Raw genomic sequence first — 14,802 nt, forward strand, 5'->3', positions numbered from 1 at the left:
TCCATACGCCCATTGTTATTCGGGAGTAACCATCCGCGGCGAAATCCCCAAAGCTGAGCCGTAGCGAAAATCCATAAAAGCAAAGTTCACGGTGAAAACAAACTCCACTTTTGCTAGCGCATCAGCATGAATTGTTGGAGATTCAAGAGTTTATTAAGTTTCGCAGTATGGCCCGGGACCCCGGAGGCGCCAGCACCCGCTAATCTTGGTATGATTCCGTTGGGCATTATTTTAGTATACCCAGTCTATCGGAACAGGATCAGCCGTGTTAGAAATTGGCAAGTGCCCAAGCTCACTCAAAAAAAAAAAAAAAAAAAAAAAAAAAAAAAGAAAAAAGAAAAAAAGAAATTGCCACAATACGATGGAAATATGAGACACGGTTCCATCATATAATTTATCATGACATATGGATGGACTCCTTTCAATATTTTTTAGTTTTTCTTCTTCTTCTTCTTTTGAACAGGATAATAACTGTGACGATGTGATGAGTGGCAAGGGACGGCAAATAATGGATCCAAACTGCCTCCGCACAATCTATGATGTCGCTATCCGGGGACCGATTTTTGAGAGAGGAGCTGTGAACAATGTGACTGCTCTTCCCGATAAACAGCGTGGGATTATCGGTTGCACTGGCTTCAATCAGAATTGACAATGGAGATCTATTCTGGGATATGAGAAAACATCCCAATGAGAAGCTTTGGTTTGCCCGTAATTTCCACATTATTATCAGCAAGCGAGTCAATCATTAGCAGGGAGTGAGAAGTTAATCGCACCACTTCTGATCTGACAGGGGGGCGGACCTACTATGGCAGATGGCTGGCTCAGCCTGGCTGTGCTGTTTCCGGACAAAATTGATTGCTGATTTTCTATGGGCAGCCCCACGTTCTGTATCACTATATGCGTATGAATACGCACAGAACTTCCATGTTTATGTATGTAAATAGGTTGAATGCTTGTACGATGCGTAGAGCATGTTTACCGCCTTGGCTCGGTGTGGATTGCGGGGATTGTGTGGGTTTATGTGGCTTTCTTTGCAGAGATCCATGAACTCCGAGATATCAAGGTGTCATGGACAGGATGCGTAATTAGTTTGTATGTGCTCCGTTGTATTCCTTGTTCCTATTTGTTGAACACCACCGTATCTAGTGACTTTTTGCGTCGTCTGACCAGAACGCTAGCAAATTCGAGCGCATTTTCCTTCTTGGGGTGCCCACAGGCGCCAGTAAACGGGCAGGACTCTGTAAATAATAGTAACAAGAATCAAGTTATGTCCTGCCTGGGAGTCGGATGCTCGGTGGAATTATAGGTAACGGAGTACGGTCATGCATTTACCGTCGGTACGGCTAAGTCGATTCCTGACTAGCCCGGCAAGCATCCCCCCTCAAGCAGCAGCAATCCTCCCAGTCCAGAACAAATGAACAACATCGTCCCGTCTCAGCCCAGCCATCGAAACTCACCTCTCATCATCAACACGAGGCCATAGGTCGAGTACTTCTCATATCTCACTCCTGGCCCAGACCTTCTGAAGTCCGCTTGTTTCATTCGGCGGCTCCATTCATTAACGTAACGAAGGCTCAACATCCCGTCGGGCTTTTTCTTATAACCTCCGCTTTACTTCGACATTTTCACTTCTCAAATCCAACTTCAACTATTGCACGTCTTCTTCCACCATTTTGTTTGGATTCCTTCCCTCTGAGGACGCGCTTTTCCCGCGTTTCACCCATCCGTTCCTTGATATTCCCATTTCAGGAACAAGAGGGGGGCCAACCCAGGAACACCTCGCATCGGGAAAACCAAGTCGCAAATCCGTGGTACAGTGAGCCCTGTTTGTGGCAGGTTTCTTGCCTTGCTTTGGCCCTAGCATTGTTCGGAAATCAGACTCTGGTTGTACCCCAGGTCACGCAAAGTGAGCGGAGAGTAGGCTTGAAGTCGAACTTGATACACGGACCTGAGCTATAATGATTCGCCGGGGAGCTTGACCGTGGCAGTTGTTGACCTTGGTTTTGCTGTCCATCTTTATTTCTTTAGTGTTTTCTTTGGCTCCCATGGCCGCTTGTGTTCCCTCGACTTTCGTAGCTTAGAATTGTTCCCTCCCCCCATTTTCATTGTTGTTGTTGTTGTTGTTGTTGACAGCTTCGATACCAATACCGGTTTTGTCCTTCTCATAACTTCGACTTCCAAGACATATATTCATTCATCGTTTGGTCCGGTTATGTGACGCGACGCGAACGATTCCTCCTTCCTCCTCATCTCCTTTCAGCACTGCGTTTGTATTCGAACATCCCAGGGTGAGAGTCGTCGCGATTTCAGTTTTCGGTTACCAGTTTAAAGAAACTTGCGGCCTCGATTCATTCCTTCTCTCGGATCTGATACCTATATAGCTATGAAAATGGAATCTCATTTCACGGAACGAACAGCTTTGACTCCCGTAAAATCGGATGGCAAGCCGCCTTGGATTTTCACAGGGCGGGCAGCCAATCAGTTGCACTCGAAACAGCCGTCGAACCACACTCTACAGCCAGGAAGTCATAGCATGTCACTAGATGCGAAAAAGCTGAATAGAAGCCATAGTTCAAAGGGAAAGAAAAGTTCCAATTCACTGCGCCGTGTGAAGAATAGCAGTGATGTATTGAGGCAAAGAGCCTTAAAGCGGTCAAACACAATCGACGTCACGCCAGAAAGTATTGGAAAAGCAATGCTTGGAGGAAGAGAAGCAAGAAACTTCACGGTTGGGAATGTTGGTCACAACGGGAAAATGTACTTGAGGTATGTTAAATGATATGAATTCACGCGCGTCCTGTCCGAAGCTTTATCTAAGCTTACAAATTGATGTTCCCAACAACAATATTTATGGATAACTATAGACCCACGAACCGAAACAAAATGCAGGACCTGCCATTCGTGAAAACCGCCACCGCACGCTCCAAACAATACTTGTGTTCAGAGGCCCACCAGGACGATGAGCCCAGATTGGCTAGACATAGTATGTGGTCGAACTCCCAATTGTCAGAGCTTAGACCCCACCTTGTCCGGGAGAACAGCAACAAAAGCACATATGATACGTCAACGATTTCGGACGACCAAGGGTCAACGCGGCATTCTCTGGATGAAATTCCGACATCTGATTCTAAACAGACTCGCAAAGAACTGCGAGTTGTGATTGAACGGCATGAATCGGACCGTCCTAAATCTGGTGAACCTCCGTTTCCAGCCATTGAAGTTCCAATTCCCCACTTCCGCCTCGGAGGGTTTCGATTTACGTCAGAAGGAAATCCGACCTTACGCAGTTCCGCTTATACCAGGACGTCTGTATGTGGCAACATTCGATCATCTTCATTGACGGCAAATGACTTTGATATGACGCTGAACCTCTCACATTTAAACCAAGCCTTAGAGCCTTCTCAGCCATTTCCGGATGTGTCATCAAAATATACCCGATCTCGGGTTTTGTTTGAAATACCCACATCGCTACCAGCTCAGGCATCTGTGTTTTACAAACTGAGAGAGCCAATCGAACCTTCAATTTTTAATTTTCTTGTTGGCGTTATGGATGACCCGTCAGTTGTCCGCTATGTTAAAGGTTCGAACGAAATATCCGCCGCAACTCCAGCTCGGATAGTTGCACAAATTTCATCGGACTCATTTATGGACTACGAATTGGTTTCTGACTTTTTCCTAACGTTCCGCACCTACCTCTCCCCAAGTAACCTGCTCTCCCTTTTGTTAGCAAGGCTTGAATGGGCAATTAATAGACCAGAAGATGACGGGAGGATTATCCGAATTCGAACATTTGCAGCACTAAGGCACTGGATTCTTAATTACTTTGTCGACGATTTTGTTATCAATCGCGACCTTCGAGTTCAATTTTGCCAAAAACTCAACCAAATACATGAGAATGTGAAAAATTGCAGCAACAACAGCGCAAGTGACCTGAAAATCCTTCTTGATTTAAAACGGTGCTGGAATGGAAGATGCGCTCTCTACTGGGACTTGCCAAATTTCCCCAGTGACACCCACTCTGATGAGAAAGTCCTTCCGGGAGGTGTTGCAGGATCCAGAGATGCTCGCCTAAGTTGCTTAAGCGGTATCCCCTCCTCTTTGCGGGCCGTTGAATCGCAATCTGAAGAAGTTTCCTTACACATTGCCGTTCCTCCACCCGGGACCATTCAGCCCAAGGCGAAAGACATCCGTTCTTCCCAGTCTCATGTACGCAATATATCGACAGCATCCGGACAAGATCTACCGCCATCAGCAGATAGTGTAAAAAGCATTCAAGCAGTTTCATGTTCACTTCCCTCCAAAGTCCCAAAAAGGGAATCTGTCCACTCTACCCGTCCGAAGGGGCCATATCTCGTTTTGGTAACGACTTCACCACGAACTTCTCCTGCATCTCCTGCTCCTTTGTCATCGGCACCCATGATCCCTGTATGGCGTCGACCGGCTCATTCCCATAAACGGAGTGGAAGTTTTTCAGATTCGGTTCGGGATGATAGAGCACCCTTACCAGCACTAAACCTTGACACTCAGAGAAAGTCCCTCGTACAAGCGTTGCCTCAGACGGAAAATATCATTCGAGGCAATGCCTATGCGCCAATTGACCCATCTGTGCCCACAATCGCACCCCCGTCGCCGACGATGGAAGCAGCGCACTTTGATATCTTGCAAACAGAGACGACAGGGAAGGGGGGGAATTCTTCCAAGAACCCACCAGCTATGAAAACCTTCATTGGAAATATTCGTCGAGCTCTGCAAAATAGGCATAGTAGCAATTCTTCAAGCAGCCCGCAGGCAACGAGCCCAAATCCCATGGCCCCATTGAGGGGTAAAACCTCTGCACTTCCCCTCAACGTCGGGGTCGGATCAGATGCGTACAGGGAGAAACGGTCAGGTCCCGATGCTAGAGTCACTCCACGGATTGACATTTTGTGTGACGATGCCCTCCAGAGCTATCGCCATTTTACTATGCAAGAATCACGGAAGTTAGGACCTGTTGTACCTAAGGTTTCTGACATTGAATCAGAGAAAGTAACTCCGCAGCCGGTTGTGGACAGGCTAAACCCGGAAAATATCTATAAATTTGGGGTCTGGCCAGAGAGGATACATAGCCAGCTCTCAGCTGGGAGCAAGTCAATTGTTATAGTGGATGATACCCGCCCACCGATCCCCATGATGTCTGGGGCTCTGCAAGCTATCACTAATTCCAATGGTTCACGACAATCCCAAGAAACGCCGTTACAACCTCCTGAAGAAGCCATTGATACTTTGGTGAGTGTCCCTGGACCGTCCTTGCAACATTATGCTTCGGATCATTCTATATCTACAACCCGAGATTTCCGGTGCTCTGAAGAATACGTTAGACCTTCTATACCTCGCAGCGGGTCAAAAACTCCAGTAAGAGCTTCATCGACTAAAATTCGAAAGTATGCTTCCTATCACGGTGGGATCATACGACGTGGGGCAAATTCAAGGGTTGGTTCAACAAGAGAATCCGCATCACGTTCTGTATCTCCCCATGAAGCTCCGGAGAAACCTCTTGCACGAATGCTTCGCCGTCGTCCAGGTGGGGACCTTAGGAAAATACAAAATGTCCATGATTTAGAAGCTGGAACTATTCAATCTTTTGTCTCTACGACATCATATACCGAATCAATGGGGGAATCCGTCTTGTATATGAATGGGGGTTATGGCGAGGAAGTTTCATCGATTGAAAAACGCGATCATCCTGAGGAAGTTCTCCTTCCAACAAGTTACTCATTTGTTGGAAAACGTCGTTCGCAACAAATACGAGCGTCATTTGAGGCTGCCGTTGCAGGGTTCTCCAAGATTCCAGACGACGAAGATGGAGGGATTGAATCGACTCTGCTAAAGCTGGAAGGGAAATGGGAGAAGCCGTCGTCGGCCATCCGTCAGGATCATCACCACATTGGCGCCAATTATGTCGATAACTGCATAGATAACCACAACCAGGATCCCAAGGGAGATTTTTATCAAGAACGGCACACTGCAGAACCTGATGCTGCGCTTGCGTCCCAGTTGGATTCAAGAGATCGAAGATCGTCTGCAATGACCGGACAATATGCTGAATCGTTCATGGGCTCCGAGGATTCGTACTGCTCAATCCCACTCCTTGAACGTGGTTTGAATGACGACTCCATGAAAAGCCCAAATTTTAGGGAGTTGATTCCAGTCTCACAGCCATTGTCCGGCCCGTATGAAAATCAAGCAGTTGAAAAACCACAATCTTCACATCCATCGATCGATATGGTTGAAGAGACAGAGAGTATGAAGCGAATTCCCCAAGGTTCAACCATTCCGAGACCACACACTGTGGAAGCAAATGGCAATGATTGTGTCGACTGTGATGAAGATAATGACAATGGCTATTGCTCAGAACTGTCTTCGGAGATATCAGTGATTGATAAAGATGAAGTTGTCGACAGACAATATGGGATAGGTGTGATTAGTGGCAGAAATATGGAATTCCCGAGCCTAGGGGTTCTTTCTCATCCGTTGACACACCCTCCTTCTCCACCGATGACCGTGCAACATCCCGGATCGACATCTTCTTATGCTGCTCCTCTAGATCCCCTCTCTTTCCAAAGGCAACCGATTACCCCAGACTTGTCACCCAACTGTAAAAATCTGCCCAGTATGATGGCACCGCGAACATTGGATATGCAACATTTTTCGAACAATGTTTTGTTTAGTTCACAGGCCCAGACGCCGTCGCAAGCGCGGATACCAACCCAAGGAACTTCGACTATGGCATCACCGAACTCACATCATTTACCATTTGTTCTAGGCTGTGAATCCATGATTTTGGCCCAGCAGTTTACCCTTATTGAAAAAGCCGCACTGAACGAAGTTGACTGGAAGGATCTAGTTGATATGAAATGGAGCCACTCATCCCAGTCAACGCTAAATTGGGCAGATTATCTCTCCCAGAGTGATCGTAGGGGTATCGATCTGGTCGTCGCCCGGTTCAATCTAATGGTGAAATGGGCGGTGTCGGAGGTTGTGCTGACAAGTAATATTGCCGAGAGAGCACAGACGATCACCAAACTCATCCATGTAGCTGTCCACGCGCGGAGGTTACGGAATTACTCGACCATGTTGCAGATTACGATTGCCCTATCTTCAGTTGACTGTACGCGGCTGACGAAGACATGGGAGCTTGTGTCAGACGGCGAGAAGGGGTTGCTTAGGGATATGGAGTTGCTGATCCAGCCGATTCGCAATTTCCATAAGTTGCGGTTAGAGATGGAAACTACTAACTTGCAGGACGGATGTGTTCCGTTTATCGGTGAGTGCAGTTTTCTATGCCTTCCCAAAGCCATGCTTCCTGAGAATCCAAGAATATTAATCTGAAATTTAGGTCTCTACGTCCAAGACCTAACCTACAACTCCCAAAAGCCTGCCCAGATAGCGAGCACGCGGGATGGTGAGCCCCTCGTGAACTTTGAGCGGTATCGCACTGCAGCGACGATTGTGAAAAGCCTGCTTCGCCTCATTGATGCTAGTACGAAGTATACTTTCGAGCCTGCCCATGGTATCATCGAGCGCTGTCTTTGGATATCTGCGCTGTCTGATGAGAAGATCGTGGCTCTGAGCAAAAGCCTTGAGCATTCTCAGTAGGCAGATACGGGCGATTTTTCTTCCTATTTTCTTATTTTATTGTTTAATTTCTTTGGTTTAATAGAAGGGCTTTCGTCCTAGTCTCATATTTCGTTTATGATTTTGCCGAAACGAGTTTCCTTTAACCTTAGCCTTATCTAATGGCGGATTACGATCTATTTGTTTTACTATTGGTCTGTCTTGATAAGCGTTGTATGATTATTATGGGCATCATGATCTCTGTTTCTCCTCATAGCGTTCAGTATTTTCTTACGAGCCTTAATTTCTCTTTTTATTTCCCTGCTCTATTTCCAGCTGGCTAGCTGTCATTCGTGTGTGTGTGTGTGTGTGTGTGTGTGTGCTTGTCCTTCCTCTTTTCTGGGCGGGGTACCAGGAGTTTTTATTGTAATGTTTGTCAGAAATTCTTGCATACTATTGTTTGGCTACTTGCTACGGGATAGATAATATATGGAGTTTTCCCGCCCTTTATCAGGGTTATGGCATGGAATAATACAGTTTCAGGGAGATTCATATATGATTCTTGCGAGCAGCGCTCCACATTATCCAGTCACATAAATCAAGGTAAAGCATACAATATCTCTCGATCAGATACACAAATACATAAATAGAGCCAAAAGTATATTTTGATCGTAGATATTAGACGTCAAACACGTGTGGTTGCCTTTGTGTGGGGTGGAACTTGGCTTCTGTAAGCTTGCCGGGTTCCCAAAACCACAACATCCAAACCTTCTCTTAACCTCATTCCACCACATATCCATTGGTTACCTAATCTTTGCCCTCCGCTTCACTCGGATGCACATCCAAAATACAAACAACGACGGGAAAATACTCTCTTAACCATCCCATTCTACCGTCCCAACTTAGCAATCAATAATTCCCAAAAGCAAATCCTCATCGGTTGCCCCTCGCTCGGTCCCCGCTTATTCCCCCCAAAGGTCCCTGGCCCTCATGGACCCCCAAACCAACGAAGTTGGGCTGACCACTGCTAGTACATCCGGAGTTTGATTGAATGCATATACCCTTTCGACGAACGACCTAGCCAGCTAGTCGCCGTTGCTAGTGTCGCCTTGTACATAAAATATATATGCATATATCATTGACCGCAAACACCATGGACGGTAGTGAGCCACGCCCGAGAGAGGAGGGCTTCGATTTCGGTATTAAGAATAAAAATGCGGGGATGAACAGTTACAGTGTTGATAAGGAGGGGGAGGAGGAGGATATTGCTCATAAGCCAAGACAGCTACCAGATGATCTACCCACATCGCTGGATGATAGAAGGTCTGTGCTGACGTTTCCGGCGGAGACGGAGATGTATGATGCGTGGCAAGGTGCGTGCTTGATTTTGCTATCTTTATCTTGTTGCTGGGAAAAAGGGAAGGTGAAGGAAGGAATATGATACTTGATCTGCTCTACCTAGGGACGGTTTGGGGACTGTGGCGGGACGCTATCTCATGACTTGCTTTATCTTCCTGATTTCATTCTTGAAAATTTTGGATGAAATTGTTGACAAGAAGATGACTAGGCCAATCCCAGTTCCTTACTACCCCAGTGCCTGCGAGACCGCTATCCTTCAACCTTGCGCTCGATGACGAAAGCCACGATGAAGAACCTAGCATTCGCTCCCAATACACAAATAGTTACTACCTTGATCGAGAAGATAATTCTACTGCGCGCATGGAGGATTCTGACGCGAGATTGATAGAAATGTTGGCAGCCCAGGCTGCGCATAGGGAGGTGGAATTCGTCGGTATGGATGAGGATGATATCGCCGCAGACGAGAATATGTCAAATAGCGAAAAACGGGAAGTTTTACAAAAGAGCTTGAATATGGCAGCCAGCAATGGTGATGTAGAACGGGTGCGAAAGCTAGTGAAGGGAAAAGCGAGGGAATATGTCGATGTCAACACTCCGGATGAGGAGGGGACGGTGCCACTGATATACGCTAGTTGTTTTGTAGGTCACAAACCCCTTTTTATCCTTAGGGGATGGAATGCGCGGGCCTTCTATTTATTTCATCACAGTTTGATATGGGGCTGACCACGGTAATATTTTTATTTTCTTTCCCTAATAAATTGTAGGGACACCACGAGGTAGTTTCTGCCCTTCTTGAGGCGGGTGCCTATGTCGACAAGCAAGACCGAAATCAATGGAGCGCGCTCATGTGGGCAATGACGAACCGACACAAAACGATTGCGAAAATTCTGCTTGATCATGGCGCTTCACCTGATATCAAGTCATCCTCCGGTGGGACGGCGTTCGATTTCGTACAGCCCGGGACCGACATTTCGAAATATCTAAATGAGAATGGGTATAATTTTGGTGCAGCGGCAGCTGTGGGTGACTTCTATGACTCTGGATTTTCGCATAACAGGTTTGAGGAAGAGATGGCTGAGAATGAAATGAAAAGGAGGATGATTATGGAGGAGAGTGCAATAAATTTGGAAGTTGACTTGTCGAGTTTGGGACTTGACGAGAAGCTTGATGTATGTTCTAACAATTACTCCCATTGAATGAGAATTGTAGGGACATCTCATTAACTGACATCTATTCGCCCAATGGTAGTCTCCAGATGATTTCGAGGATCAGCAGGAATTTGTGTGGGATCGATGTCTTAATGATCAGATGTTTGTCTTCCAAGAGAGCGAACTTGAAAATATTCTGGATATCGTTATTACGAACATGACGCCGCAGCGATCACCTTCGCAAAAACCCGTCCCAGCCAACCTCCTTTTCCTCAGCGCAAGATACGCACATTACCATTCGAGCCAGGAGCTGTTGGCTAAACTGCTCATTTCGGCGACTGAGCGGATTAATGAGGTGGTGGAGAAGCACCAGTGGGATATGACCATTTTGGCTTTTTGGATATCTAACGCAACCCTTCTCCTGCATTATCTGAAGAAAGATGGTGACTTGGTGCAAGCCACAGTTGAATTTCAACTCCATCTTGCTGAACTAATACACGAGATCTTCATTCTTATCATCCGGGACGCTGAGCGACGCATGGATAAGGTTCTGGATACAGCCATGCTGGACCACGAGACTATTCCTGGATTTGAAGATGTCCATTTCCAGAACGAATGGAAACTATTTCGTTCAAAGACAAAGGTAAAACCTGAGCCACTGGAAAAGAGGTATCGCCCTCCGTCACCTAAACGGAGGGCGCAGGTGTCGCCTCGAAATATCACGTCGTTACTTTCGTCAACGTTGTTCGTATTAGATTTGTACGACGTGCACTCTATCATTACGACGCAGGTTCTAGCGCAGCTTTTTTATTGGTTAGGTGCAGAGCTCTTCAACCGCATTATGACCACTAAACGGTATCTAGCCCGAACAAAGGCGATGCAGATTCGTATGAATGTCTCTGCACTAGAAGACTGGGCACGCAACAATAACCGGCAGCCGGAACATTACGAGAACGGCTCAACGTCATGCACCGGTGACATCACGGTAGATTCTGCTCGCAAATACCTAGCCCCCGTTATACAGCTGCTCCAGTGGCTTCAATGTTTCTCCTCATTAGGCGATGACTCCGAATCCCTAATCGCGACCCTTCAGCAACTCCAGCAACTCACCCCGAGCCAACTCTTACATGCCGTGAAACACTACCGGCCCGAAGTGGGAGAAAAGGGCCTCTCCAAAGCCGCAATGAAGTTCCTTGTCGAGTTACAAAATGACCCATCCCGTCTCGACCAAATCTACCACCCACAAACTCCTATACTAAAACAGGAAGAAAACGGCTCTTCTCCTGCCACAGACTCGAAAGGCGCATGTGCTCCGGAGTCGGCCACCACGAACAATAACCGTGAACCCGAAAATCCACCACCAACCACATCCACCGGGGAAAAAGAACCACCATCTACACCACGTCCATCTCATAACAATGGATCCTCCTTAACCACCATCATCCAACCAAGCCGTTCATCCACACCGTCTCTTTTCTCCCCCCCCCGAAAACCAGACCCTTCAACACTCCTCCTGAATCCATCTAAGACACTCCCATTTTCACTCCCGACAAGCACGGATATGCTTGTAAGCTATGGTGCTGGGTTTGGGGGTGTGAATCGGGAGAGGGAGAGAAAGTATATACCCTCCGTGCCGACGGAGTTTTTGAACAAGTTTGATAGGAGCTAAGTTCTGTGTTTTTTTGGAATGAGGAGAGTGGGAATTTGAGATGAGGTTCATGTCAACAGGATTTGGCTTTGGTTGCTGTCTGGAGTAGCCAATTAATCGCCTATTTAGTGGTCCTTTCTTTTTTGAGTTAAAAGGAACAAGCAGTCAGATGAAGATAAATGAAGGTGTATTTTTCTTCATTATTTTCTTCTGGTTTTTCTTTCTTTTTTCTTTCGCGCTGGACCTTTTGTGGAGCTATGTATGTTGTTGAATAATAGTTATACCATTTGTGTCACTAACAGGCATGCATGCATCACTTGTTGTCTTCCTGCTTGTTATTTCTACTTGGTCACTGTAGATAGATAGTCCTTTAATACATGAATAACTCTCTTGCTACACTGTAGCAAACTCTCATATTCTTTTCAAGTATAAAATGCAGATTTGTGAATCTGATTGGAATGTATTCTTTAACCACTGTAAAACTCTCTTTGAAGTAGTTATATATGGTTCAGGTTCATACATACCTTCAAGAGTGAGAATGTATTCCATGATACACTTATAATTTCCCCAAGGAGTCCGCCGCGTGCCCCCGTCTCTTAGGGCTGAGTGGGTCACCTGAAAAATTAATTGCTGGAGGTTTCCCTCTCATCCCGATTCGGCCTAGCTCAGTCACATGACCAGTTGATTAATGTTGTTGTTGTTGTTATTGGAAGACTAGACGTCCTATTACGGACTAGCGTCCCGCACACAGCATAGCCGCAACCACTCAGACGTCCAACAATAATGTTGTGATGCTCCTCTGATCTAGATAGCCCGTATATAACGTAGCTAGCTGGGTGGATCCCCCCGAACGAAAGCACAAACGCGATATTCGTAATCATCTGAGATATAGTTATCTAATCTGACGGCCTCCGGGCTCGGGGAGGTCAGCTACATGAAGGGAAATGTAGAGCGATTCTGGAGCCAGAGAGCGCGCTGTTGATTTCGCGAGGGCGGAACCAGTGTTCTCCCGTAGGATGTTGTCGAATGTCAGGGAAAGAAAAAAAGGTCTCGTTCCGACACGGTGATGTTTTCTTAGAAAGGTCAACAACAAACAATTAGAAGCCTAAGGGTCAAAGTTCACAAATGCTGCATGTCTCAACATCACCATAGTTGTCGCTGTAGCTGTTAATCTACAGTTGGGTCATAGTTTAAAACATATTTCCTGGAAGAACCAATAGCTTTCAATGGTCCTGATATCATATGTACGGAAGAATGGCTAATGGATGGTGGAAAAATGTGAGGATTATATTGGTGGAGGCGAAGGACTGACGAGCTCGTTGGGCTCAGCCAACCGGAGTTGACCCAATTGGTCACCCGAACAGGCGCTGAAAGAAGCTAATAAACGACCAGAAAACCCGGCTGACAGAAAAGGGCGTGCTATTTTTGATCCTCGTCTCCTGACAAGGAGAAAAAAAAGTTCTCGACAATTTTGGAAGGAAAGCGGAATTGGTTATTGGATTGATTAAGTTACTCGATCCGCCTCGGCCTACCACTTTCCGTGACTCCAATCTCTTTTGCCCCGCGATGTAAATGGGTGATGTGTGACAGTTCGCGTTTCCAGCCAAAGGGCTTCTCCACTTTTGTGGAGTTAATTCTATTCCATTTCACATGAGAAAGTGGTAATCATTAGGACGGGGAAAATTTAAGTTAGGTGGATGAAAAAAAAATTATATATAATAATATAATATATATATACACAATTGAACCCAGGATTGTTGCAGATATTTTTTCATTTGTGATGGCCACCCGCGACAATAAGTCACTAAAGTAATGGGATCATAGAACCTCTGGAGGTTTCCAGGAATTGGATTTGGTAGCCGGTAGCCGAACCATGCAAAACTCTAGGTGTATCAGGGATTAACCACCCTGCCTCCGTGACCTTCATGCTTGACCTAGAGATATATGGAGTAGGTTGTAGCTGTTGAACACCCCCGTTTCAGGGAATATAAGGTCTGGTTCGGTGAGCGGTGCACGAAGCACCATCCATGATGAAGAGGAATTTAAATGTCCACGAAGTTGGTTACGCGTTCCTCGCTCATTACACCTGTCGCTAAACCTGACACCGGTCTTGGCAACGTTTAACCGAACTTCACAAAGGGCGGCTGTACACTACACTGGGAAGATGGGATGAATCGGCTATTCCAATCAGGGCAATGCTCAGTGTGTCCAGACCAGCGATGGCTGATAATCCGCCACCATACTGGTTGCCCAGCCGCAATCTTTACCAGATGGGAAAGTTGTGCATATGAAACGGGCTAGACTGGAATGCAGACACAATCGTTGTCTTGACGCCCGAGTTGCCGGTTTGGGCATGAACTGCGGGGACTAGAGGTTCGAGTTATTTGTTTGCATTGATTAGACGGGAGAGGGTATGTGGCTGTGTCATAGTCGTGCGGCTGGGTTGATTGATTGCTTATGCAAGTTTGTCCCCCATTATTTGATTTTTATTTTTATTCTTCCCCTTTTATCTTTTCAAGTTGCTCCCTCCTCCGGACGGAGTGCGGAGGAGAAAGCGTAATTAAGGAAGGGGATAGTAGAAAGGAAATCATAGGAGAAATGTGCTAAACTTTTTTGACACGGCTGTGTTTAAGTGCCGTGATTGTGCAAAAAGCTAATTGTGGCTCGGGAGCGTGGGAGTGGTTGAAGTCACCGCGTAAGTTATCAGGCAGGATTTGAACCGTATGAAGAACACAATTGTCATTGGATCCAACCTTTCTTGGGTCCATTGTTGCCAGAAAGCGGATGTATACCGACTAAGATTTGAAGATTTAAGCACCTCGGTTACCGAGCCTGGCCAGCTGATAACTTGCTCAAAACAGATAGTCCATCCGGAGATCCATGTATCTATTAATTCATTCCATGCATGCTATTCCATGGATCTGGGTGAAGTGGCTGGGAGGTAATTCTGACACGCGCTATGACTCGTAGCTCGCAACATGTCCACGGGCTCCTTTACCTCCAGCTCTCAGCAGTCCCTCTTTAACAGAAGAGTCGGATCGTTCAAGCAGGATC

The 14,802-nt window shown here is 46.3% G+C and overlaps 2 protein-coding genes across 2 annotated transcripts; both read left to right on the forward strand.

Moving 5' to 3' along the window:
* Window positions 1–2,389: 2,389 nt before the first annotated feature.
* Window positions 2,390–7,635, forward strand: PAAG_07115 (low temperature essential 1; the record flags this gene model as incomplete). Its single annotated transcript, XM_002790833.2, has 3 exons — window positions 2,390–2,766; window positions 2,865–7,303; window positions 7,376–7,635. The coding sequence occupies 3 exons, from the start codon at window positions 2,390–2,392 to the stop codon at window positions 7,633–7,635; spliced, it is 5,076 nt and encodes a 1,691-aa protein (XP_002790879.1).
* Window positions 7,636–8,746: 1,111 nt separating this feature from the next.
* PAAG_07116 (DIL and Ankyrin domain-containing protein) lies at window positions 8,747–11,769 on the forward strand (the record flags this gene model as incomplete). The annotated part of the gene is made up of 4 exons (XM_002790834.2): window positions 8,747–8,966; window positions 9,161–9,591; window positions 9,717–10,121; window positions 10,201–11,769. 4 exons carry the CDS (start codon window positions 8,747–8,749, stop codon window positions 11,767–11,769), a joined length of 2,625 nt encoding a protein of 874 aa, XP_002790880.2.
* Between the last annotated feature and the right edge of the window lie 3,033 nt (window positions 11,770–14,802).

Source organism: Paracoccidioides lutzii (genome assembly GCF_000150705.2).
Source record: "Paracoccidioides lutzii Pb01 unplaced genomic scaffold supercont2.22, whole genome shotgun sequence".
In the NCBI taxonomy this organism is placed as follows: Eukaryota; Fungi; Ascomycota; class Eurotiomycetes; order Onygenales; family Ajellomycetaceae; genus Paracoccidioides; species Paracoccidioides lutzii.